Here is a 27,767-nt window from a genome sequence, read left to right on the forward strand (position 1 = left end):
GTGACTTAAAAACAGTAACAGAGTTTAATGGCTGTAATAGGAGAAAACTGAGGATGGATCAACAACATTGTAGTAACTAACCTAATTGACAGAGTGAAAAGAAGGAAGCCTGCAGAGAATACACATATTCCAAAATATGCATCCTGTTTGCAACAAAGCACTACAGTAATACAGCAAAAAAATGTGGCAAAGTAATTCACTTTTTGTCGAGAATACAAAGTGTTATGCTTGGGGCAAATCCAATACAACACATTACTGAGTACCACACTCCATATTTTCAAAAATAGTGGTGGCGACATCATGTTATGTGTATGCTTGTAATCGTTAAAGACTGGTGAGTTTTTCAGGATAAAAAAATAAACAGAATGGAGCTAAGCACAGGACAAATCCTAGAGGAAAATCTGGTTCAGTCTGCTTTCCACCAGATACTGGGAGATGTATTCATCTCTCAGCAGGACAATAACCTAAAACAAGGCTAGATCTACACTGGAGTTGCTTATCAAGAAGACAGTGAGTGGACGAATTACAGTTGACTTAAATCTACTTGAAAACCTATGGCAAATCCTGAAAATGATCAAGAACTAATTTGACAAAGTATGAAGGCATTTGAATATAATATATGGGAAAATGTTGCACAATCCAGGTGTGGAAAGCGCTTAGAGACTTACCCAGAAAGACACACAGCTGTAATCTCTGCCATAGTTGCTTCTACAAAGTATTGACTTAGGGGTGTGAATACTTATGTCAATTAGATATTTCTGTATTTAATTTAATACATTTACAAACATTTCTAAAATCATATTTTCATTTTTTCATTATGGGGTAGTGTGTAGATTGGTGAAAAAAAGTAATAGAGTTTGAATTCAGCCTTTAACACAACAAAATGTGTAATAAGTCAAGGGTTATGAATACTTTCTGAAGGCACTAATTGTGCTACTGAAATTGTATATGGTTAAGTTATGTAATAGCAATGGTGTAACACTAATAAAAATATTTTATAACAAATGCGTTTTCCTGAATTGTATGGTGTATTACTAATAACATATATGCCAAACATCCCCTTTCATTCAACTGTGTATCCGGCAGATTCTTTCCAGACGGCACACGCAAATGAGCCTAATCATAGCCTAAGATTTACCTACCGGTACATACAGTGTCTACGTCCTACTTAAGACAAACAAAAAGTAGAATGCAAATAGTGCAAACAGCGGTTTGCTCATAGTTCAACAACGAATATGACATACCACTTGAAAACAGTAAGGTAGAATGCAACTACGGAGTAGGCTAAAACATTGACAGGTTTTATATGCTTGACAGCGGCCGCTGCAGTGGCACTCCCCAAGGTGCTTAACTGAATCTTCAGTGAGAGCTTTCTCCAGCGTTTTACTTGGCCTTCTTTTTGGTTATCTTTATCTCTGGCTCCCTCTTGAGTCATTTGTGTCTTAAAGCATCAGACATGCTCAATGCATATAGTAGAATTTATTAAAACACATTGGGTGTGTCTATATATGGAAAAATACATGTTTAAAAATGTTTGACCAATCGATTGGTCGAAAGAACAGCTGACTCTTGGTGGACCAAGAGTTTTCTTCAGTCGGGGACAGCCCTATTGGCAATACAAGTCAAATTGACCTACAAGTTCAAAATTACATGGCAACTATATTCTCCCTGCTAGCTCATGCTAATGAAACTAAAGTCTGTTGTCCATATTTGTTTCAGTTATATAGTATATTGTTGTCCATATCTGTCTCAAAGGACCACTCTTTTTCATGGTACTTCGAGCCAGATAGGGATAATTATAGCGAGCAGTAAACATTAGGTTAGCCACTCCCCTGGATAAGGTGTTTTAAACAGACAAGATGCCCCCAAGTTTTTTTTATAAGGGGGTAAAGGATTGCTTCACCATGTCCGAACAAATATTTTTTTAAATGTAAATAGTATGTTATATAAGGGTCCACTTTTTTAACGATTTCACTTGGTTTTGAGAAACTTCGACCACCCGAAATAGACTTTCTCATTGCTCGTTCTGCAGTATAGGAGCTACGGAAAAATACATTATTTTAGAAATGGCCACACTCTCAGTATAGTGATGCAGGTCTTTAGATGTTGTACACTTCGGAATAACACAATTTCAACTTTATCCGCAACATTATATTCCATTTGATTCGACTCAAGCCATTTCCCCTACCAGCTCTGCTGAGTGGGCTACACAGGGCGGCAGGGTAGCCTAGTGGTTAGAGCGTTGGACTAGTAACCGAAAGGTTGCAAGTTCGAATCCCCGAGCTGACAAGGTACAAATCTGTCGTTCTGCCCCTGAACAGGCAGTTAACCCACTGTTCCTAGGCCGTCATTGAAAATAAGAATTTGTTCTTAACTGACTTGCCTAGTAAAATAAAAGGTTAAAAAAAAAATTAAAAAAAAAAAAAAAAAAATTTTTTTAAAAAAGAAGAAAAAAAAAACTGCAGAACGAGCAATGAGGAAGTCTATTTCGGGTGGTCCAAGTTTCTCAAAACCAAGTGAAATCGCTAGCGTGTCTGGACCCCTCAAAACAGAACCAATAAAGGATTGGTTCAGAAACTCAATTCCAAACCCACCTCCTGCCTCTATCCCCAAGGCACTAGGCGTAAAAGGATATGATGTAAGCAATGCGGAAAATGTCACCTAGCCAATCAGAATGCAAACACCACATTGCTTACCTATCCAATCCAAGTGTAGGGCCTAGGGATCGACTTGGAATTGGGCATATAGCTCTTGAAAATGCACCTCCACCTTACTACAGAACCAATCCAATGCTATGGTATAAACATTGAAATGTTGTACAATTGGAATAAATTTTGCCAGTGGTTAGAATGCCATGCTGTGATTGCTTTCAGTGGAGATAAAACAAGGATGCTGACAACCTTCACTCACAAACAATTCCTTAAAGCACTGCTGACCTGGGATGTGCTACAATTATCCTTCATAGCACTGGTTCCCAAACATATAAATTACTGGAGGACATGGTGAAATTCCATAATAGACAACTCTCCCTCAGATCCTCAATATTTAGTTGAGTGTCCCAAATTTGAATTGAATGCCTGTAAATGAACATCCCCTATCATAGAGACTCAGGGATATTTATCATCTTATATCAAGAGTCGGCTTTCTATTCCGCAACAAAGCCTCCTTCACTCACGCCGCCAAGCTTACCCTAGTAAAACTGACTATCCTACCGATCCTCGACTTCGGCGATGTCATCTACAAAATGGCTTCCAACACTCTACTCAGCAAACTGGGTGCAGTCTATCACAGTGCCATCCGTTTTGTCACTAAAGCACCTTATACCACCCACCACTGCGACTTGTATGCTCTAGTCGGCTGGCCCTCGCTACATATCCGTCGCCAGACCCACTGGCTCCAGGTCATCTACAAGTCCATGCTAGGTAAAGCTCCGCCTTATCTCAGCTCACTGGTCACGATGGCAACACCCATCTGTAGCACGCGCTCCAGCAGGTGTATCTCACTGATCATCCCTAAAGCCAACACCTCATTTGGCCGCCTTTCGTTCCAGTACTCTGCTGCCTGTGACTGGAACGAATTGCAAAAATCGCTGAAGTTGGAGACTTTTATCTCCCTCACCAACTTCAAACATCAGCTATCTGAGCAGCTAACCGATCGCTGCAGCTGTACATAGTCTATTGGTAAATAGCCCACCCATTTTCACCTACCTCATCCCCATACTGTTTTTATTTATTTATTTTTCTGCTCTTTTGCACACCAATATCTCTACCTGTACATGACCATCTGATCATTTATCACTCCAGTGTTAATCTGCAAAATTGTAATTATTCGCCTACCTCATGCCTTTTGCACACATTGTATATAGACTCCCCCTTTGTTTTCTACTGTGTTATTGACTTGTTAATTGTTTACTCCATGTGTAACTCTGTGTTGTCTGCTCATACTGCTATGCTTTATCTTGGCCAGGTCGCAGTTGCAAATGAGAACTTGTTCTCAACTAGCCTACCTGGTTAAATAAAGGTGAAATAAAAATAAATAAAAAATACATGGCAATGCTGACACATGCTCCAATTAATGTATTGAATTCCGGTAAGTGACCTATCACAAGCAGATACATACCATGATTTCATGCCCAATATGCATCATTACCATATAGTGAGACTGATATTCAGGTTAAATGATTTACTGTGCACCAGATGGGACAATACAAGAGATAAGAGGAATTAAAGCAAGGAAGAGGGGACTGAAATTCATTTGGGAACCAATATTATATATTGTCCTAATGACCTGAGCTATGCTATCACCTACTGCCCTGATCGTCTGCGATGTCAGGCCTAGTGTTAATACAACAACCATACCTTTACATCGCAGGCCTTTAAAACAGCTTAGATCAATATTCTCTTATCTACCCCCACTTGACAATGAAACAACCCTTTGAAATGGTGTGCATCAAAGGATGAAGGTGCCTGATGTCTACCATGGTTTGTAATCTCTAAGAGAAAATGGAACAGCAAAGTTCAGCCCTATATTTGCATGATTGTAAACTAATACATTAAATGACAAACAAAATGATTCATTCATGTCAGACACAGTAGTATAACTCACAACAAATGCCAAAAAAAGTCATGGAAAACTGCAGCAGATTAAAACAGAATAAATGTGAATTGTCATTGTCCATAACAAAAACAGAGTTAGGTGAATGCACGACATTTGGAAAATGTCTTTGAGCAGAAGTGGGGAACTAATTTAGTTAGAGTCATGAATTTCAGCTTTCAGCCTTGGAAGAGAGTGTGTGTGGAGGTTGGAGGGGGATTGATCAGTCAGCAGTCCACTTCTTCCTCTCAAGCCCTCTGTTCTGTGTGTATGCGTGGCAATTTCTGATGATGCATACACGTGAGCATGTGTACTTTCATGCATTCTATAAGTATTTGTATTTTACCAGTGTTCCAGTGAGTAAGTGTGTGTGTGTGTGTCCAGTAGATCACTGTGGTGTCGTATCTCCATTGATCTCTATGCCGTGCTGTTGTAGCTGAGCTCGAAGCAGTGCATTGTCATTCTTCATCTCCTCAATCTATAACATGACAGAACGTCGCAATTAAACAATGTTAACAACCAAATGCCAACACTTCCAAATGTGAGAAGACTTCAATGTAGGCATTTTATAAGACCTTCATACATAGGCATGAAAAATTACCAAACAAATGCAAACGGGCTGAAACAGGGAGGGACTAAAATAAATTTAAGCAATTATCTTTTTCGTTGCAACATTTTTCTGTTGTAAAATGTTTTGCTACAATGTGAACCAATGAATACACCGGACGTGTTGACGAAACAGACAGCATAGTGGAATGTGCGAGTTACACATATAAGTGTGTACCTGTTGTTTGAGTAGCTCGTTGTCTGCCTGAACTCTCAACACCTCTTTGAAGCTGTCCTGCAATCTCTGGTTATTCTGTCTCAGCTCCCGGATGTAGTCACACGCTTTCGACAGGATCCCTCCTTTACTCTGGAGAGAAGAGGTTGCACATTACTTCTATTATAAGAAACCGTGATTTTGAACAATCTGCCATTGCGGATCAGATTCTCAGACACAGATTAAGCCTAGTTTTGGACTAAAAACCTATTTCAATGGAGAGTTTCCATTGAGCATGTTTTCTAGTCCAGGACTAGGCTTAATCTGTGTCCTGATAAAGTTGGTTCTATGGGACTTAATCTCTATAGGCAAATTGACCACACTCACTGCTCCAGTCTTGGTACTGTCTATGTTGCAGTCTGGGATGATCTTTGAGAGGGTGACAATCCAGTTGTTGATCTTGTCTCTTCTCCGTCTTTCCACTGCAAACACAATAATCCCATATTTTAGTTGTCAAAACTACAGCATGAGCCATACTCCTGTGGTGGTAGAATTTGGGGTGAGCTGTTGTAACTTCAAGGGATACAGTGCATTCGGAAAGTATTCAGACCCCTTGACTTTTTCCATATTTTGTCATGTTACAGGCTTATTCTAGACTCTTCCTAGAGCTGACTGTCCGGCCAAACTGAGCAATCGGGGGAGAATGGCCTTGGTCAGGGAGGTGAACAAGAACTCATTCTGACAGAGCTCCAGAGTTCCTCTGTGGAGATGGGAGAACCTTCCGGAAGGACAACCATTTTCTGCAGCACTCCACCATTCAGGCATTTATGGTAGTGGACAGATGGAAGCCACTCCTCAGTAAAAAGGCACATGACAGCCTGATCGGAGTTTGACAAAAGGCACCTAAAGGACTCTGAGACCATGACAAACAGTATTCTCTGGTCTGATGAAACCCAGATTTAATTCTGTGGCCTGAATGCCAAGCGTCACGTCTGGAGGAAAAATGGCACCATCCCTGCGGTGAAGCATGGTGGTGGCAGCATCATGCTGTGGGGATGTTTTTCAGCGGCTAGGAGACTAGATGAACCTGCTCCAGAGCGCTCAGGACAACAACCCTAAAGCACACAGCCAAGACAATGCAGGAGTGGCTTCGGGACAAGTCTCTAAATTTCCTTGAGTGGCCCAGCCAGAGCCTGGACATGATCAAATATTTCTGGAGAGATCTGAAAATAGCTGTGCAGTGACACTCCCCACCCAACCTGACAGAGCTTGAGAGGATTCGCAGAGAAGAATGTGAGAAACTCCCCAAATACAGGTGTGCCAAGCTTGTACCCAAGAAGACTCGAGGCTGTAATCGCTGTCACTGAGTAAATTAAGTGCTGAGTAAAGTACTGAGTAAAGGGTCTGAAAACTTATGTAAAATGTCAATTTCCATTTTTGTGTGGAAGATTGACGAAGGGGAAAAAACAATGTTATCCATTTAAGAATGGCTGTAACATAACAAAATTTGGAAAAAGTCGAGGGGTCTGAATAGTTCCCGAATGCACTGTAAGTGAGAAGGTTGATGTAATTACAGGAAGTTAACAAATTATTAGATTGGTAATAAGTGAAAAGTTAGTTGTGATACTGTATGTATTAGCAGGAATCAGAGAGCCTACATTGAATACACATAGTTTAGACTACTTTACAGCAGGAATCGGTTGGACTGCATTGAAGGTACGGTTAATGAAGTTGGTAGAATTGTGTCGGTTGAGAGGTGTAGTTGGATAAAGAGAGATGAAAATGTATGCGTATATAATGGGTTACTAGAGATTTTATAAAGTAAAAAACTAAACAAAAAACAATACACACTTGTGCACCCACACCTAGACGTATGTAGGTGGTGTAAAAAGTATTTGGAGAAATGTTCAGTGGCCCCTTTACGGATCATTTGATAATGATAAGGTTAAAGCACTGAATGACAGTCTAAAGCATGGGTGTCAAACTCTGGCCGCGATGTGCGGTAAAAAGAGTGGACTGGTGGGCATGGTTCGGGAGAAGATGCGGGAAGAGAACTGTGCAGGTGAGCTAACTGTTTACCACTGCATCATACATCAGGAAGCACTGTGTGCCAAAGTCCTAAAGATGGAACATGTTATGACCACAGTAACACAGGTAGTTAACTTTATAAGAGCCAAAGGTCTAAATCACCGCCAGTTTAAATCTTTTCTGGAGGAGTGTGGTTCGGAATACGCAGACGTGCCGTATCACACAGAGGTGAGATGGCTAAGCAGAGGAAAAGTACTGAACAGATGTTTCGAGCTGCGTGAGGAAATATGTCAATTCCTGGAAACCAAAGGGAAGGATACAGCAGAGCTCCGGGAGCAAAAGTTCCTGTGTGAGCTGGCCTTTCTCTGTGACATCTCGAGCCATCTCGATGCGCTGAACCTGCAGCTTCAGGGGCGGGGGCGCATCATCACAGACATGTACGCTGCAGTGAGGGCCTTCAAAACTAAACTGTGCCTGTGGGAGAATCAGATGCTGCAAGGAAACCCTTGCCATTTTCCCTGCTGCCAATCCATAAAAGCGCAGATCTCTACCGCCGTGTTCCCATGCGCACAGTTTGCTGAAAAACTCAGTGTTCTCGCCGCTGAGTTTAGCCGGCGATTTGCCGACTTCGATGCCCAGAAATGCAAGTTTGAACTGCTTAGTAATCCCTTCGCAGTTGATGTGGAAAATGCACCAACCAACATCCAAATGGAGCTGATTGAACTCCAGTGCAACGACACGCTGAAGTCAAAGTATGATGCTGTGGGCGCCGCACAGTTTCCACGGTTCATCCCTGACACAATGCCTCAGCTCCGCACCCAAGCTGCTCAGATGCTCTCCATGTTCGGCAGCACTTATCTATGCGAGCAACTTTTCTCCTCGATGAAGATGACCAAAACAACTCACAGGAGACGTCTGACTGATGAACATCTTCGCTCGATACTGAGGATTTCTTCAGCTCAGAGCTTGAGCCCAGACATTGATGAACTAGCATCCAAGAAGAGATGCCAAGTATCTGGCTTGGGCACATCAGATTAGACCAGTGTGCAATAATTAACGTTTTCTTTATGCACTTTTTCTTGCGACAAGGCATGGGCTTGAATGGTTGATTGATTTATTATTATTTTATTTGTAAAATTATTAGCCAGTGGAAAAAGTTTATTTTGGTATTTAAATCAGAAGGCTGCAAATAGAAAAGAGGCATACAATTTTTATTTCAATTTTATTTATTTAATAAATGAATGCCATTGATGTGTTTTTTCATTTGAAATTCGATTTTGCATGTCTCCACTATTAAATTATATATTGTATGGTAATAAGCGATGCTTGTTCCATATTCAATGTTAAAGCAAAACTTGTTTGGGTCCATATTAAAAGGTTAATTTGTTCAATGTTGGCCCGTGGCTTTGTTCAGGTTTTACATTTTGGCCCACTGGGTATTTGAGTTTGACACCCCTGGTCTAAAGGGTCTGTGAAATAATGTCTTAAACAAAGGTTGGAGCATGTTCTATGCTTTTTAAACAGCTTCCAATGACAAATATCATTGCCACGTTAATCAGAGCCTTCGTAAAGAATTAAATAAATACCACCCTGGTAATACATTCTGAAACAAAACCCATGCCGTGTTCAATAGGACCATTGAATGTTGAACATGATTTTCTGTATTCACCCACGCAACCTTTTAACTTGATAGGTAGACTTGTTTAACTTATGGCTACAATTTATTGTACTCCTGATGGAGTTTTCGTTGATATCCCCAGCAATGAAGTTCTATACCAATCCGCGAGTAGGCTAAATTGAACAACTCCACAAGACGGAGTGGGAAACTGGCTCGGTCTCTCAGTCGATTCTGTCTCAGGTACCAGAAACCTTATGCACAGAGTACTTCTTTAACAGTGGACTGTTAGGCAGTGCTAGCCCAGTTATAATAAATGTTGATCCCAGATAGAAACTCAAGTCTCAAGAGTTACCTTAAATAATGTCTCCATTTCTGAATTGACCGATGTATTTTATAATTTCGGTCATATTAAATCTCAAAATAATAGACAGTTAATGAGTGTGAGGCAGAAAGTGAATATCCAACGGAAATTGGTAATAAATATATATCATTGCTAAGGTAGACTAAAATGTAAAAGGGGGACAATGGCATCATCCCCCATCCATTAAACCTTACAATAGGGGTAAAAGCAAAACATTGTTCGAGAGTGATCCGTAGTGATTGACAGGGTTTTTCTATCGGGAAGAGTATAATGATCCTAGTTGAAGGAAATAGATATGGAGACTACCGAAACTAACAAAGAGAGTGATAAAATTGAAAGATTGATGGTACTCGTGGTTTATCAGTTGATGCTAAATGTAATGAGTGTTGACAGTATGTGAATGATGTTATTAGTGGCTTTCAGATAGCACTCTAATAATGCCATATCTTAATAATTTGAAGGAGCTACGGTTCCAATACAAGATCACATAACGAACAGAGGGATTAAGCCTCGGGTCAACACCATTTACACAATATACTCAACTGAACAAAAATATCAAAAACGCAACATGCAACAATTTCAAAGATTTTACTGAGATACAGTTCATAAGGAAATCAGTCAATTCAAATAAATTCATTAGGCCCTAATCTATAGATTTCACATGACTGGGAAAACAGATATGCATCCGTTGGTCACAGATTCTAAAAATAAAAAAAAAGAGGGGCATGGATCAGAAAACCAGTAAGTATCTGGTTTGACCACCATTTGCCTCATTCAGCGTGACATCTTCTTCGCATAGAGTTGGTCAGGCTGTTGATTGTGGCCTGAAAGATTTTGCCCCACTCCTTTTCATTGGCTGTGCGAAGTTGCTGGATATTAGCCGGAACTGGAACACGCCATTGTACACGTCAATCTAGAGCATGCCAAACATGCTCAATGGGTGACATGTCTGGTGATTATGCAGGCCACTGGTGATTATGCAGGACAATTTCAGCTTCCAGGAATTGTGTACAGATTCTTGTGACATGGGACTGTGCATTATAATGCTGAAACATGAGGTGATGGCGGCATAAGAGTGGCACAACAATTGTCCTCAGGATCTCATCATGGCATCTCTCTGTGCATTAAAATTGCAATCGATAAAATGCAATTGTGTTTGTTGTCCGTAGCTTATGCCTGCCACCATGGGGCACTCTGTTCACAACGTTGATATCAGAAAACCGCTCGCCCACACGACTGCCATCTGCCCAGTACAGTTGAAACCTGGGATTCATCCGTGAAGAGCACACTTCTCTAGCTTGCCAGTGGCCATCGAAAGAGAGCATTTGCCCACTGAAGTCTGTTATGATGCTGAACTGCAGTCAGATCAAGACCCTGGTGAGGATGACGAGCACGCAGATGAACTTTCCCCGAGGCGGTTTCTGACAGTTTGTGCATAAATTCTTCAGAAACCCACAGTTTTACCAGCTGTCCAGGTGGCTGGTCTCAGACAATCCTGCAGGTTAAGAAGCTGGATGTAGAAGTCCTGGGCTGGCGTGGTTACACGTGGTCTGCGGTTGTGAGGCCGGTTGAATGTACTGATAAACTCTCTAAAACGATGTTGGAGGTGGTTTGTGGTAGAAATTAACACTCAATTATCTGGCAACAGCGCTGGTGGACATTCCTGCAGTCAGCAAGCCTATCGCAAGCGCCCTCAAAACTTGAGCCATCTGTGGTATTTTTTGTGTGAGAAAGCTGCACATTTTAGAGTGGCCTTTTATTGTACCCAGCACAAAGCGCACCTGTGTAATGATCATGTTGTTTAATCAGTTTCTTGATCAGCCACACAGGGATGTAACGAATATGTGCACATTTTAGAGAAATACGCTTTTTGTGCGCATGGATCATTTCTAGGGCCTTTTATTTCAGCTCATGAAACATGGGACGAAATCTTTACATGTTGCATTTATAATTTTGTTCAGTGTTATTATACAACAACAAAAAAAATCGTAATGCTCCTCCTTTTTCTCTCTATGCCCATGGTAAATCTGAACTTTTACTTTCAAGTTTCCATTTGCCAGATACATACTTTCTGTAATCAGTTTACCTTCATTGTGTTGCGCTCTCCTTCTCTCATCCCTAGGTGCCCGTGGACCATCCATCTTCCTGCAAAGAGACAAATAAATGATAACATTATGTCCCTGTTAAGCACTGTAAAATACACACTCATAAAAACACTGTACTGGCCCCCTATGGGAATTGAACCAACAACTCTGGCATTGCAAGTGCCAGGCTCTAGCAACTGAGCCACACGGGACCTGCATGAATCCATCATACTATCAACAAATTATCTATTGATTAACAACTGCTTGTTAATGTTAGGGTTATGGTTAAAGTAAGGCTTAAGTTTAGGGTTAAGATAAGGCTAGGGTTAGTAGATTGTGATCTGAAATGTTACTGACTGCAGAGTATCTATGGATGGACTATCCAAATAAAGTATTCCCGAGACGTTTCCTCGCCCCATTGAAGTGGACTCCTTCGGTGAACCTATAACCCAAAGCTATATACACACACACACACTATACATCACGTTCACCTGACAGGTACACTAAAACATATGATTCATCACGACTTGTGGATTCACCACACATCTGCCAAGGATGGGAGGAGAGGGGGTTAGTTTTAGAGAATGCGAGCGAAAGTTGTCCTCACCAGTTTGAACTGCCATGCTGTAGTATCTCATTTTCACCGTGGTCTCTGGGGATGGCAGGCAAGTGGGACAGTTTTTGTTTTCTCACGTTTTGATTTCAATTGAATGTTTTCTCATGATACACACAATCACAAACCAATCATGCCAAATTTGGCAGGTAAATACAAAGAGGTGATAATTTCGTGAAGGTTTAGCTAGGGAAAGTCCATTCCAATGTGGAGTTGGGAGGGAGAAGTGAGATGAACCACATAGATGGAGGAGCATTGGGGTGTGATGAATGTGTATGGAACACTAAACTGTGTGGCAGGTGAAGCCTTACTCACGTGGTGTAGGTTTGTGTGCGAGGGGCAATGGTCCTTGGCGTGCCAGCTTGCAACACATCAGGTGGGCTCATCATCACATAGAACTGACCTGGTGTCAGAGGTAATACAAATCAGGGATTTATAGGATTCCCAAGAAAGACTATTGTGACTTAATGTCTCTGGCCCTATTGAGATAAAGGCAATAGTCAAAACTATATTCAGTCAAATACATGTATTTTTACAGACAATTATTTACTGTTGCATGTGGGACATATTTTGGAGATAGACCATCACAAGGCAACAGTTAGACACACGAGAGAGTGAAGGGAGGACCACCCTGTGTACTCCGTGAGCTAGCAAGACGGCTATTTCATTGTTTTAGCTATTGCTTTAAAAAGCTGTTGTAATGCGGTAAACCAAAGTGATGAACTCTTAGCTAGTCCCGCATCCCAGACCACCGTGAGGACAGCATTGGATTTGTTTTTGGTTCAACTATCATTGGATGATTTCTGTTTTTTCTCTCCGCTCAGAGGCTCGACAGACAGATGCTGTGAGAGACTGAGCTCTGGGTGATTTTACTAATGTTATCTGCTGGTTGTGGTAAAACAAACAATGAACTGTAGCTATATAATTAGCTACATTGGGACCAGTCTCCATTATTCGAGGAGTACTGTGTTTTTATCCTTTTCAGAAGAGGGACTTTTTATCTACCGTGTTTGAATGGGACAGCCATTGGCCCGTTCGCTTCTCATCAGTCACGGTCTGGATTTAGGGCTGTGAGTATCAGGTCCTTACTAATTAAGTGTACATAGATGTAATTAAAATTATGTTGATCATTTTTGGTTAATAACTTGATTCAAGCTTGAGTTTTGGATTGAAACTGAATTGATACGTCTTGACTTTAATAATAAAGAATGACTACATCTTGTTTGTTGTGATCATTCTTTATCATAGTTCAAGGGGATATCTATTTGTGCTTTTTTCCCCTGTAAATATATATCTTTAGGGTTACATTACTTATTAGGTGGAGGCACTGCACTACATTATTTATGGTTATACACACATTAACCTTCACATTATGACTACAGACGAACATACCCCAACACCAAGATACTAGGTTAAAAATTATTGGAACTCAGAAGAGATGGTTACAAATTAATTTGTAAAAAAAAAAAATACATGTATACAGTATATCTTTGTTCAATACCATAACATTAAGTGAGCTGCACTAGTGAATGGGTACACTATATGTGGGTTTCATACTAGGATTGGTGGCTACTCACCTCCGGCCTGTGTGAGTGTTGGGTCAGCCTGCACCGACACTGCTGTGGCTGCCCCATCACTGACACTGACTGTGGCAGCAGGGAAATAGGCAAAACGCGTTTCCCCACCCACTGTCTCCCCCGCCGGACTACCCTCATTACTGAAGGGGTTCTGAATGACAGCCTAGAGAGAGAGCGAGAGAAAAGGCAAATTAGACAGCACTACTCCCCTAAGATGATAGGGTATGCCATGCCAACACACACACCTGTGCCACTGCTTGCTGTACTCCAGTAAATGCAGCAGTGGAAACCACACTGACTGCCCCAGTCCCGTCGCCTGCTGCCTCTAGCTGGTCATCTGTCACTTGGACCACACGATAGGTCACCTGGAGTGAAGAAAGTCAAGGGGAGAGGTCCGGACAGGAGTATGGCAAACATTTCAGATATATGGTTTATTCTGATTCTTCGCCAAGTACATTTGACATGTACCAGGAATTTGACCTGGAGAAATGGTGCTGACAACAATAAACAGAATGTACAGACAAAATCATTTACACAATCTACAGATTCTTCTTGTCATTTGTTCATCCAGACAAGGGGGATTTTGTGTTACTGTGGTAGTAAGAACTGTGTGTGTTCAAAATTAGCTAGGTCATTGATTGAGCTCACCTGTCCTCCACTGTTCTCTGTGCGGAACTGGTATTGAACATTATGATCCGCAAAAGCTACGGCCTGCTGTACACTCTCTATGGTAGCTGCAGTCTGCTCCTCCGTCCCCACACCTTTTGAGAAAAACACACTAGCATGTTAGAACTCACACTTAAGCTCTCTCTCTCTCACACACATACAAATTCCATAATTATCTGTTTGAACTGAGTAAATTTCACACACCCCGATACCTACCTTCCAGTTGGAGAATCTCCTCTGTTTCCTGTTTCTCGTGACTGACGGAAAGAGAAGGGATTTTTTTGTTATAACACTCCTATTCAATTGATCAGCTGTGTGCAATAGGCTAATTAATAATAGTCCAGCAGATAAGAACGTAATATACCAAGATCGTTCCACTTTATGATACAAGTATCAAACTTGATACACTAATACTAAATACCTTAACGAACATTTTAAAGATTGGAGGCAGTCTGGGAAGCATGTCAGTCAACCAGTGCGGCCATTTTAATAAATGGCTGCCAATCGGATTTCCTGTTAAAAGAGAATAGGGTAAAATCACTCCAAACAATGTTTTTATCTGCCCACTATATAAACCCCACAGATAATAAAGACAATAATTCTGATCATAAAATAGCTTTAAGACCTTCATGGGGGTCATAATTGAGGTTATTTTGATCATAGTCCAGTGTCTACGGGAAAAATTGTGGACTTTGATACAGCCACTAAAATACACACACAGCTGGGACATGTCTAAAGAAGTATTTTTGGCTAGAGCCATCGTATATTTTGTCCATTACCCCCTGGCGACCAAAGGCCACCAGGACATAATACATTGCCATGGGATTTTACATAAAGAGTGACGTGTACAGGGAAGGTTTGCTGTAGTTTTTCCAAAAATTTACACAAAACATAATATTATATTACAGTGCCTTCAGAAAGTACTCATACCCCTTGACTTATTACAGATTTTATTGTTGCTTAACTCCATTCGGTTTATTTTTTATCCTAAAAACTCCAATCCTTAACGTTTCCAAGCATACAAATTATGATTGAAAATATGGAGTGGTAGTCACTAATGTGTTGTATTGGATTTGACACAAACATAACACTTTGAATTGAGGACAGAAAGTGAATTGCTTTGCCACATTTTTTACAGTATTACTTTAGTGCCTGATGCATGTTTTGGAATATTTATTTTATTCTGTACAGGCTTCCTTCTTTTCACTCTGTCAAATTAGGTTAGTATTGTGAAGTAACTACACTACCGGTCAAACGTTTTAGAACACCTACTCATTCAAGGGTTTTCTTTATTTTTACTATTTTAAGACATCACAATTATGAAATAACACATATGGATTCATGTAGTAACCAAAAAAGTGTTAAACACATCAAAATATATTTTATATTTGAGATTCTTCAAAATAGCCACCCTTTGCCTCAATGGCAGCTTTGCACACACAGCTTTGCATTCTCTCAACCAGCTTCACCTGGAATGCTTTTCCAACAGTCTTAATGGAGTTCCCACATGTGCCGAGCACTTGTTGGCTGCATTTCCTTCACTCTGCGGTCCGACTCATCCCAAACCATCTCAATTCAGTTGAGGTCGGGGGATTGTGGAGGCCAGGTCATCTGATGTAGCACTCCATCGCTCTCCTTCTTGGTCAAATAGCCCTTACACAGCATGGAGGTGTGTTAGGTCATTGTCCTATTAAAAAACAAATGATAGTCTCACTAAGCCCAAACCAGATGGGATGGCGTATCGCTGCAGAACGCTGTGGTAGCCATACTGGTTAAGTGTGCCTTGAATTCTAAATAAATCACAGACAGTATCACCAGCAAAGCACCCCCATAACACCTCCTCCTCCATGCTTCACTGTGGGAAATACACATACGGAGACCATCTGTTCACACAACGACACGGCGGTTGGAACCAAAAATCTCACATTTGGACTCATCAGACCAATGGAGAAATTTCCACCAGTCTAATGTCCATTGCTCGTGTTTCTTGGCCCAAGCAAGTCTCTTCTTATTATTTGTGTCCTTTAGTAGTGGTTTCTTTGCAGCAATTCGACCATGAAGAACTGATTCACACGGTCTCCTTTGAACAGTTCATGTTGAGAAGTGTCTGTTACTTGAACTTTGTGAAGAAATTATTTGGGCTGCAATTTCTGAGGCTGGTAAGTCTAATGCACTTATCCTCTGCAGCAGAGGTAACTCTGGGTCTTCCATTCCTGTGGTGATCTTCATGAGAGCCAGTTTCATCATAGTGCTTGATGGTTTTTGCAACTACACTTGAAGAAACTTTCAAAGTTCTTGACATTTTCTGTAGTCACTGACAAAGTAATAAAAAGTAATGACGGACTGTCGTTTCTCTTTGCTTATTTGAGCTGTTCTTGCCATAATACGGACTTGGTCTTTTACCAAATAGGGCTATCTTCTGTGTATATCCCCAAATTCCCCAAATTAACTTAAGAAAACACACCTGTTAATTGAAATGCATTCCAGGTGACTACCCCATGAAGCTGGTTGAGAGAATGCCAGAGTAGCTATTAGAAGAATCTCAAATATAAAATATATTTAGATTTGTTTAACACTTTTTGGGTTACTACATGATTCCATGTGTTATTTCATAGTTTGAAGTCTTAACTATTATTCTACAATGAAGAAAACAGTAAAAATAAAGAAAAACCCTTGAATGAGTAGTTGTTAAAAAACTTATGACCAGTAGTGTACAATTTTACTGACCCATCCTCGGTTGTTTTCTCCTGTCACAGCCATTAAACTCTAACTGTTGGCCTCATGGCGAAATCCCTGAGTGGTTTCCTTCCTCTCCGGCAACTAAATTAGGAAGGACCACTGTATCTTTGCAGAGACTGGGTGCATTCATACACCATCCAAAGTGTAATTAATACACCATCCTCAAAGGGATATTCAATGTCTGCTTTTATTATTTTTACCCATCTACCAATAGGTGCCCTTCTTTGCGAGGCATTGGAAACCTCCCTGCTCTTTGAGGTTGAATCTGCGTTTGAAATTAACTGCTCGACTGAGGGACCTTACCTTATGTGTGGACTACAGCGATGAGGTAGTCATTCAAAAATCATGTATAACACTATTATTGCACAGAGTCCATGCAACTTATTATGTGACTGGTTAAGCAAATTTTTACTCCTGAACTTATTTAGGCTTGCCATAACAAAGGGGTTGAATACTTGTTGCCTCAAGGCATTTCAGCCTCACATTTTTTATTAAACATACAAAAAAATCTCAATATAATCCATTTTAAATTCAGACTGTAACACAGCAAAATGTCAAAGGTTGTAAATACATTCTAAAGGAACTGTATATAGTTGAAGTCGGAAGTTTACATACACTTAGGTTGAAGTCATTAAAACTCATTTTTCAACCACTCCACAAATTTCTTGTTAACTAACTATAGCAAGTCTGATAGGAAATCTACTTTGTGCATGACACAAGTGTACTTTTTCCAACAATTGTTTACAGACCAATTATTTCACTTATAAAACTCACTGTATCACAATTCCAGTGGGTCAGAAGTTTACATACACTAAGTTGACTGTGCCTTTAAACAGCTTGGAAAAATCCAGAAAATGATGTCATGGCTTTAGAAGGTTCTGATTGACATAATTTGAGGCAATTAGAGGTGTACCTGTGGATGTATTTCAAGGCCTACCTTAGAACTCAGTGCCTCTTCGCTTGACATCATGGGAAAATCAAAAGAAATCAGCCAAGACCTCCGAAAAAAATTGTAGACCTCCACAAGTCTGGTTCATCCTTGGGAACAATTTCCAAACGCTTGAAGGTACCACGTTCATCTGTACAAACAATGGTACGTAACACCATGGGACCACGCAGCCTTCCTACCGCTCAGGAAGGAGATCCGTTCTGTCTCCTAGAGATGAACATAATTTGGTGCCAAAAGTGCAAATCAATCTCAGAACAACAGCAAAGGACCTTGTGAAGACGCTGGAGGAAACAGGTACAAAATTATCTATATCCACAGTAAGACAAGTCCTATACTGACATAACCTGAAAAGGCGGCTCAGCAAGGAAAAAGCCATTGCTCCAAAACTGCCATAAAGAAGCCAGACTACGGTTTGCAACTGCACATGGGGACAAAGATCGTACTTTTTGGAGAAATGTCCTCTGGTTTGATGAAACAAAAGTAGAACTGTTTGGCCATAATGACCATCATTATGTTAGGAGTAAAAAGGGGGATGCTTGCAAGCTTAAGAACACCATCCCAACCGTGAAGCACAGGGGATGCAGCATCATGTTGTGAGGGTGCTTTGCTGCAGGAGGGACTGGTGCACTTCACAAAATAGATGGCATCATGATGGAGGAAAATTATGTGGATATAATGAAGCAACATCTCAAAACAGAAAGTTAAAGCTTGGTCACAAATGGGTCTTTCACATGGACAATGATACCAAGCATACTTCCAAAGTTGTGGCAAAATGGCTTAAGGACAACAAAGTCAAGGTATTGGAGTGGCCATCACAAAGCTCTGACTTCTATCGCATAGAAAATTTGTGAGCAATGAGGCCTACAAACCTGACTCAGTTACACCAGCTCGGTCAGGAGGAATGGGCCAAAATTCACCCAACTTATTGTGGGAGGCTACCCTGAACGTTTGACCCAAGTTAAACAATTTAAAGGCAATGCTACCAAACACTAATTGAGTGCATGTAAACTTCTGATCCACTGGGAATGTGATGAAAGAAATAAAAGCTGAATTATATCATTCTCTCTACTATTATTCTGACATTTCACATTCTTAATTAAAAAGTGGTGATCTTAACTGACCTAAGACAGGGAATTTTTACTTGATTTAAATGTCAGGAATTGTGAAAACTGAGTTTAAATATATTTGGCTAAGGTGTATGTAAACTTCCGACTTCAACTGTATCATTGCAATCAATAAGCTTCAGCGAACACCCATATTACTTTTTAAAAAGTGTTTACATGTCAACTACTAGAACTAGCCAATTTGTTTTGCACACATTTTCAGCATTTTTCTACAAAAAATTTAAGAATATGTATATATGGCATCTTATTTTTGTTTTCCAGACCCCCCTCAAACATTTTAAGCCATCATTGGGCTGTATGTACCAATTATTTTAGGAGATGTGAATCGTGATTGGAGCAGCATACTACTGAAATGTACTTTATCAACCAAGTTGATTTCACCTGTTGACTCTCAATGCCACACACTTGTCACATTATAAGGCCTGCCCTGATTCGTCCTTATCACCTTTACATTATGTAATGCAACCTGCTTATAATGTCTCCTTTGTTACAGAACCACAAACAAATCCAACTTCACCATGTCCAACCACATGTCCTTAATACATATTGGAACACTGGTGTCTGCTTGCTCCCTAACATTATCAGAGTATCCCTGGTGAAATCTATCCAAAAAGTTCCCCCATCATGGGTGTCTTTCATCATTGCCTATTTTTCAGCGGCCACATTGGAAATGACCGCCAGTGGGGGGGGGGGTAAAGGACAACATCTGTGATGGCACTTTAGCCCAAAATACTTATTTAGACATGCCCTAGGTGTGTGTAAAATTTGGTGGCTCTCTCAAAGTCCACCCCCCCAATAACCACTGGTCTATGGTCAAAACAAACTTGGTGTGACCTCCATGAAGGCCTTAAGAGTACTTTATGATGATAATTGTCTAGATTACCGTACCAGTTTATATAGTAGGTAGATTATATTACAAATCCATTTTTATATCGTTTGGAATGACTACCCTATTTTTCTTTGAACAGGACATCCAGATTAACTGACAAGCTTCCCATACTGCCTCCAATCTTTAAAAATGTTCCTTAATGTATCTAGTAGTAATGTACCAAGTCTGATACTTTTATCATACAATTGAACAATTATTTAACCTATTCGCTGGACTATAAGTGACTGTGTGTACTAGTGGTGCAATGAGTCAGCCATCTGTTCACCTGCCTGCAGTTGCTAATAAGCCATCCGCAACCGGCAGACTATATATGAAAAAGTTTAAAAAATAAAAAAAATAAAAAATAAAAATAAAAAAAATCGGCAGCCCGCACCCGACTAACCCGTTAATATAGAAAATGCAATGCAGGAAAGGCAGAGCTATTTTTTTGACGGGGGTGAAGGATTTGTTGTGACTGATTTTGATATGTTTCTGCATATAATTTCAACCAATTTAGGCTATTTGTTACATTAACCTCTCCTCATTATATAATTTTTTTACACCCCTTTTTCTCCCCAATTTAGATCTTGTCTCATCGCTGCAACTCCCCAACGGGCTCAGAAGGCAAAGGTTTCGTCATGCATCCTCCGAAACATGACCCGCCAAACCGCGCTTCTTAACACCCGCCCGCTTAACCCGGAAGCCAGTCGCACCAATGTGTCAGAGGAAACACAGTTCAACGTCAGGCTCCAGGCGCACAGCCCACCAGAAAAACTCGCTAGAGCACAATGATCCAAGTAAAGCCCCCCTGGCCAAACCCGGACGATGCTGGGCCAATTGTGCGCCGCCCTATGGGACTCCTGATCACGGCCGGTTGTGAAACAGCCCAGGATCGAACCCAAGTCTGTAGTGACACCTCTAGCACTGCGACGCAGTGCCTTAGATTGCTGCGTCACTTGGGAGGCCCCATTTCTGTCATTACGTTGTCCTAGATAACTAAATAAACCCTTGCTCACCAGAATGTCATAAATGATTGAAGCATTCAATCTATCTAGTTGACATCGGTAAAGTTACATAATTTCTGGTTCTTTCGTGGAGCAAAGATGCTTTGGGACTGAGATGAAAATTTGAGCTATGACGTCTTGTAATATGAGGTTAAATAATTGGCCAGGCCAATGTACACGGTCACCAACAACTGTTCGGGGATGGGGAAGAGAAAAAAAATAATGTTTGTACACTTGTTTACATAGATATGCTTCTTAATAAAACCTATTTGAAACAAGCCAATACACTTTGAACTATCATGGCGTTTCATTATTATTCAGGTTATTACTTATTAAAATGAACAAATTAAAGAAGTGCCAGGTTGGAGAGAATCTGCGCATTTTCGTATTGACAACATTAACAGAGTCAAAACAAAGACATATCAAATCAAATTTATTTGTCACAAACACATGGTTAGCAGTTATTGCGAGTGTAGCGAAATGCTTGTGCTTCTAGTTCAGACCATGCAGTAATATCTAACAAGTAATATAACCTAACAATTTCACAACAACCACCTTATACACACACAAGTGTAAAGGAATGAACACGAATATGTACATAAAAATATATGAATGAGCGATGACCGAACGGCATAGGCAAGATGGTATAGAGTACAGTACAGTGGGGCAAAAAAGTATTTAGTCAGCAACCAATTGTGCAAGTTCTCCCACTTGAAAAGATGAGGCCTGTAATTTTCATCATAGGTTGGCTTTTCTGTATATAAAAAAAATAAATGCAGATCCTATTTCGACGCACAAAACCATTCAAACAAATTCTGATGGGCTTTCTCCCACTTTTCCCGAAATATTCACATAACGTCACAAACCCGGTTGCTGTCATTCGATGGCATTGGCATATGTTCTTCAAAGAGAGGACACCGTAATCAGAGAAATAATGTAGCCTAAGCTCCTAAAAATTGGTATTCAACAATATTAAATCAGGACAGCAGCATTTACTTTTTAATAAAGAGATGGTGTCCAGACAAGATACTTGATTCTTGGATATAGGGGGCGCTGTTTTAATTTTTGGATGAAAAACGTTCCTGTTTTAAACAAGATATTTTGTCACAAAAAGATGCTCGACTATGCATATAATTGACAGCTTTGAAAAGAAAACACTGACGTTTCCAAAACTGCAAAGATATTGTCTGTGAGTGCCACAGAACTGATGTTACAGAAAAAACCCAGATAAAAATACAATCAGGAAGTGCCGCATTTTTTGAAACCGCCTCATGGCAATGACTCCTTATATGGCTGTGAAGGAGCTAGGAGTCAGCTTACGTTTTCCACGTTTTCCCCAAGGTGTCTGCAGCATTGTGACGTATTTGTAGGCATATCATTGGAAGATTGACCATAAGAGACTACATCTACCAGGTGGGTCGCCTGGTGTCCTCCGTCGCAATTATTGCGTAATCTCCGGCTGCAGTATTTTTCCGTTTGCTTCTGATGAGAAGGCAACTGCCACCACTGATAGATTATCGAATAGATATGTGAAAAACACCTTGAGGATTGATTCGAAACAACGTTTGCCATGTTTCTGTCGATATTATGGAGCTAATTTGGAAAAAAGTTTGGCGTTGTAAGTGACTGCATTTTCCGGTGTTTTTCTTAGCCAAACGTGATGAACAAAACGGAGCTATTTCGTCAACACAAATAAGATTTTTGGAAAAAATGAACATTTGCTATCTATCGTCATTGAAAACATCCGAAGTTCTTCAAAGGTAAATTATTTTATTTTAATGCTTTTCTTGTTTTTGTGAAAATGTTGCCTGCTGAATGCTAGGCTTAATGCTATGCTAGCTATCAATACTCTTACACAAATGCTTGTGTAGCTTTGGTTGAAAAGCATATTTTGAAAATCTGAGATGACAGTGTTGTTAACAAAAGGCTAAGCTTGTGTTTGAATATATTTATTTCATTCGCGATTTTCATGAATAGGAAACGTTGCGTTATGGTAATGAACTTGAGGCTATGATTACGCTCCCGGATACGGGATTGCTCGAAGCTAGAGGTTAAGGAAACTTTCTAAATGGACATATAGGCCTATAGAGAGTCAGCAAACTCACACACCCACCCCTGTAAAAGCACACGTCAATCAAAGCCACCAACGCATGTCAGACTCAAGAGCAAATATTTTGCCTTTCCTTAAATGTATTAAAAAACCTAGGTCTACCAAAAGTAGGCTAGAAGATAATGAATTGACAAGGAAAGTATGAAGGGGACAGCTATGCTATAGCATGAAGATGACATTGACAATCACTAAAAGAAACAAATACACGCAACAGCATATTTATCAGCAATACTGATTATCAAAGGGGAGAGTGTTGGAAAGGATGCATGTAAAATATAAATATTATTATAATACTTCTATGGAATTCATTGTCTTACTGTGTGAGGTGAAGAAAATAAAAAAATGACAGAAGCCCAACGGGGCACTTTCCTACATTTGACATTTACGTTAAGCAGGCCAGATACTTTTATGTGTGCTCAGGACTTGCGTGCCATCAACACTAACAGGATAGAGAAACCAGACACATGCTCATTGCTCTCACATGGAGCATGTAAATTATGGTATGAAATAAACCAAAACTTGTTTCTCACAAGTGTAGCAAGTTGTGAGCTCTGCAAACAACATTTCCACTCTGACAATGAGATGGGTATATTACTGTAATTAATACATTGCATTAACAGAAATGTATGTAACCAAATGACAGGGATTAACGGTATTCTACTTTGTGGGTATATGTGGGTGGCATTTTTTTTTTTGTCTCGTCTAGGGTGGTATATCGGCCAGTCTATCAATTAAGAAAATATTCTGTATCAAATAATACCATGCCAGGTTGGAGAGGATGGCACGTGTCCACTTGACACAAAATCTGAGCATTTTAGGCCACAGAGCCAGAACAATCTTGTTGACTGCTGTTGAATAATTAATGAAGTAAAAAATAAAAAAAGTAAAAAAAGTTTGTCTAAAAGCCGATTTATTTACTAGCAAGCAATGAAAATGTGCATTGAATAAAAGAAAGTCCACACATAATTTTTTTTGTTGCCTATAGTGCTCTACACCCCGCACATCTAGGGATGAGCTGCTCAAGCATCAAAGGAAAGTTGGAAAGAGGAGACATAGTACATTTAATAGCCAGACAAAGTTAGCAAAACAATTGCTTTTGTCATAAGTCAACACTCCCGCTATTAGGTCATGTTTATCTACATGAAAATGAAGTTGACATAAAATAAATCCTCAAATGCATGTAGACCTATTTAAACAGTTTTGACGGTTATTTTATTTTCATGGCGGGCTTCATCCATAACCGTCAGTTACACGGTTATTCAATTACCATCCCTAATGAAAATGTAACAACCACCCCCCCGCCAAAAAAAATAACAGGAAATATTTTCTTTGCAAAATGGCCATATTACATCAGTTTCACCGGTTGTAAGGAAAGAGAAATCTGTGAAAATGACCCAAAATGTTTCTGATAAGATTTCTGTTTGGCTTGGATGAATAGGCCTATTTTATGTGGTTGGAATACTATCAGTTTTTATGACGCTGAAACATAGCACCTTCAGACGGTATAATTCTTTCAAGATGCTAAAACTTCCGACTTCAACTGTACATTAATTATTCATTTTGGTTGCCTATCCTGACGTGAAGTTTGTTCTATAGATAGTATTTGACTCTGATGTGTGGCACAGAAGGTATCTGACTCTAGCCACAAAATTAAGGAAATTATTAGGGGGAGATTTCGGCAGGCAAGAAAATGGCCTTTCTAATTTCCTTAATTTTGTGGCTAGAGTCAAATACTTTCTGTTGCACACATCATAGTCAAATATTTTCTATAGAACAAACTTCACGTCAGGATAGGCAAACGAAATGTATAATTTATATATGTGTGTTATATTAAACATAGAGGAGGGAGTAAAATGTAGGCAAGCAATAAACATTTCAGAACAATTACTAGTTGAATAAGACATGGGAGAGATGGCAAATTTTGTCAAAGAGATTTATTTATAGACTCATACATTTGAAACAAATAGCCAAACCAAAAACTGCAGACATTACTAGTGCCTCCCCCGTGATCAAACCGACATAAAAAATCTAATGAAACGCAGCCTAACGTGATTAGAAATCTCAACTAGCAAAGAAGTCGCAGCAATGAAGTGAGTGTGCAAAGAGGGGGGGTTCCTGGCATGGGGGAGATTTGGCACAACACCGGCAATGGTATCATCCTCTTTTACCACTTCAACAAATATTTCCCAAACATTACTTTTCTTGCCCTCCCTTCTCTTATTTTCCACTCTACATTTCGCAGCTTTTTAATATTGAATTAAACTCCGACATTCTGCTTTTTGCCTCCAAAAATCAGCATTACCTTTTTCTGCCCGTTCCCAAAAGTATTTGGGGATTGGCGTGTTGGGTATTTAGTGTGCGTAGTTAGGCCCTAAATAGCCAAACATAATTAAAGAAAAACCTCAAGGTAGCCTATAGATATAAATTGCATAATATTATACCTTTATGGACTTTTTTTAATGTATTGTTCTCTTTATTCAACCCGCCTGCCCTTCATCCACACAATATTTAGCCTAACAACCCTAAAACAGTCAGCCCTGCGGATATAACAGGAGACTGCGGGTTAGGAGTCAATCCGTGCATTACTGTGTACTTCTTATACCCTGACTATACCGCTCGCGTTGCAAAATAAATGTAGGAATATTTGTTATTCCATTATTGCACCCACACTGCTTGTGCACGTCTGCTTTGCCAAGGGCTAAAATAGAAGTAATTCCTATTTCTGAAGCAGATTGCGCTGCAAGTCCTGCCTCTCCCATCTCCTCATTGGTTTATAGAAGCAGGTACCAACATGCCATCTCCTCATTGGTTATACCCACGTGGATGATTGAAAGATGAACTGTTTTGCCAGTTGTCATGGTAATACTATGAAAGTGTAGATGCCATTCACCATATAAGTTCAAAGATGAAAAAGCTTGGACGGGGAGAGATGACTAGAAACGATTCGGTTGACCATTTGATGTGTGGATTAATTGTCGGAGTAGAAGACCTTGTGCATTTCAGGTAAAATAGCAACTCAATGTTTATATCCCAGGACAAATTAGCTAGCAACAGCAACCTACCTAAATAGGACAAATTAGCTCGCAAGTGCAAGCATGTTTAATGCTTTTCGACCTGTCCCCAAATTAATGTTCAGAGTTTGTTTTGATATTTTACGGTTTGTGTTCCGTGTTACTGTGCACTGATATAAGTAGCAAGAGTGCCCCTGGCGTTGTGTTACCGGGAAAAAAAGTGGACTCATCACCATACTAGACTGCTAAAGTTGAATTAGTCAAATTGACGCATATTGGCTGACGTTTTTTGTAATCAGATTTGCATGCATCAGCAGGTCAACACTAGACTTTCCCTCCACTTCGAAAACGTTGACAAATTGGTAACGGCCACTTTTAATCCTTCGAACTGAAGGCACAGCTCAAGACCGTGCGGTTCAGAAAAGCTTTATAAGGATGCGCCTTGGGTGTGAGAACGCGCTTTACAAATTAGAAATTATTATTAAACCAATAGTGGAATATTGCACAATAATATAATGGAATCATTGAAACAAATGCATTATTCAAATGTAGCCAGTTTCATGTAACCCATAATGATATTATCATTGCTGTTCATCATGGGTTGCAAACAAATCACAGGAGGATAATGTAAATTTTTCTACTGACGTAACACTGAGAAGTATAGAAGTTGTGTATATAAATCGTGCATTATTATGAATCTTATTTTGATGTATTTCTCAACAAAAAAAAAGCGACATCATACATTTTCTAATCACATCACTGACATTAAAACGGTTGTAATAATTTGACAGTTACAGCTACACAATTGACCTACACGACTGTCGCTGGTCTCGCTTGACTGAGTCGATTAAATAAACCATAGCAATAATAACTGAATGCAAAGCACGACATATTAGACAAACACGTTAAGATATTGGTCTTATGCATTGGATTTACAAAACGAAATATATTACAGAAAATAAAACATTTGTTCATATAGCTAGCGCTAATGTGTTGCAAAGACGGTGCCTAGGCCTGTGAAGCTATTGTGAGCGTAGAATGCGTTTTCTTACCCTGTAGAGCTGTCCAAACTCTGTTCATGCATATCCATGAAGGTTACAGTTTAAAATGTGATATTCAGCGACACTGAAAAACGGAGTTGGAAGTACTGATCACGGGGACAAACAAGGGTCATGTGAGAAAGACCGTCCAGAACACGTGAGGTACCGACTGGGCAAACAGTTAAAATGGAGACCGCTGCAGAGCTGGAAGGGTGCTTTCGTTTTTGTGTGTTCTTTTGACTCTATCACGTCCCCCTCTTCTTGGAAAATGCGAGATTCTGGTGTCAGAATTGGCTACTGTAAAAGCTTCTAACGACATTTACCGTCGGATTTATAGATGGGAATTTGGCAGATATTTCCGTGATTAACTGGTTGATTTCTATAAATGTTTTATTTATTGTTCCCTGGTCGGGCTATTTGCACTCGTAGTGCTGTTAAATGTATCCATCCGCAAGGCTGCGTCTAAAGTTGCCTTGTCGTTGTGGATAATAAAGTATGGAGTGGAGTCTATTCTAAGCACGGGTTGACTTTTGATTCCGCTGAACTTGTGAAATTAAAGTATTGTATCCGAATAGTTCTAGCTCAGCCTTGAACAAAAGTTTGTGTAGTCAGTGCTGGACTG

The 27,767-nt window shown here is 40.0% G+C and overlaps 1 protein-coding gene across 5 annotated transcripts; it reads right to left on the reverse strand.

The window, feature by feature from the left end:
• Positions 1–27,766, reverse strand: LOC110530848 (upstream stimulatory factor 2). Of its 5 annotated transcripts, none has more exons than XM_090228316.1 (12): positions 27,158–27,603; positions 14,722–14,813; positions 14,517–14,557; positions 14,283–14,395; positions 13,880–13,999; positions 13,635–13,797; positions 12,373–12,460; positions 12,052–12,096; positions 11,447–11,505; positions 5,741–5,835; positions 5,378–5,506; positions 1–5,071 (listed from the first exon to the last, which is right to left on the reverse strand). In XM_090228316.1, exons 7-12 carry the CDS (start codon positions 12,444–12,446, stop codon positions 4,982–4,984), a joined length of 492 nt encoding a protein of 163 aa, XP_090084442.1. In that variant the 5' UTR covers positions 12,447–12,460; positions 13,635–13,797; positions 13,880–13,999; positions 14,283–14,395; positions 14,517–14,557; positions 14,722–14,813; positions 27,158–27,603; the 3' UTR covers positions 1–4,981. The 5 variants fall into 5 exon arrangements, with proteins under 5 accessions (XP_090084442.1, XP_090084441.1, XP_036827194.1 ...); XM_036971299.2 differs by having other exon boundaries at positions 4,062–5,071; positions 14,732–14,813; positions 27,158–27,628; XM_036971301.2 differs by lacking the exon at positions 14,722–14,813 and having other exon boundaries at positions 4,062–5,071; positions 27,158–27,628.
• Between the last annotated feature and the right edge of the window lies 1 nt (position 27,767).

This window comes from Oncorhynchus mykiss, chromosome 30 (genome assembly GCF_057628025.1).
Source record: "Oncorhynchus mykiss isolate SJ-2025 chromosome 30, ASM5762802v1, whole genome shotgun sequence".
NCBI classification, from domain to species: Eukaryota; Metazoa; Chordata; class Actinopteri; order Salmoniformes; family Salmonidae; genus Oncorhynchus; species Oncorhynchus mykiss.

Excerpts from the sequence above, each read along its gene's own strand:
- LOC110530848 (XM_036971299.2), bottom strand. The coding sequence starts at position 27,185 with ATGAACAGAGTTTGGACAGCTCTACAGG. Across the intron at positions 14,396-14,516 it reads GGAGATTCTCCAACTGGAAG|GTGTGGGGACGGAGGAGCAG; the intron begins GTAGGTATCGGG and ends TTTTCTCAAAAG. Across the intron at positions 5,507-5,740 it reads ACAGTACCAAGACTGGAGCA|AGTAAAGGAGGGATCCTGTC; the intron begins GTGAGTGTGGTC and ends TCTTCTCTCCAG.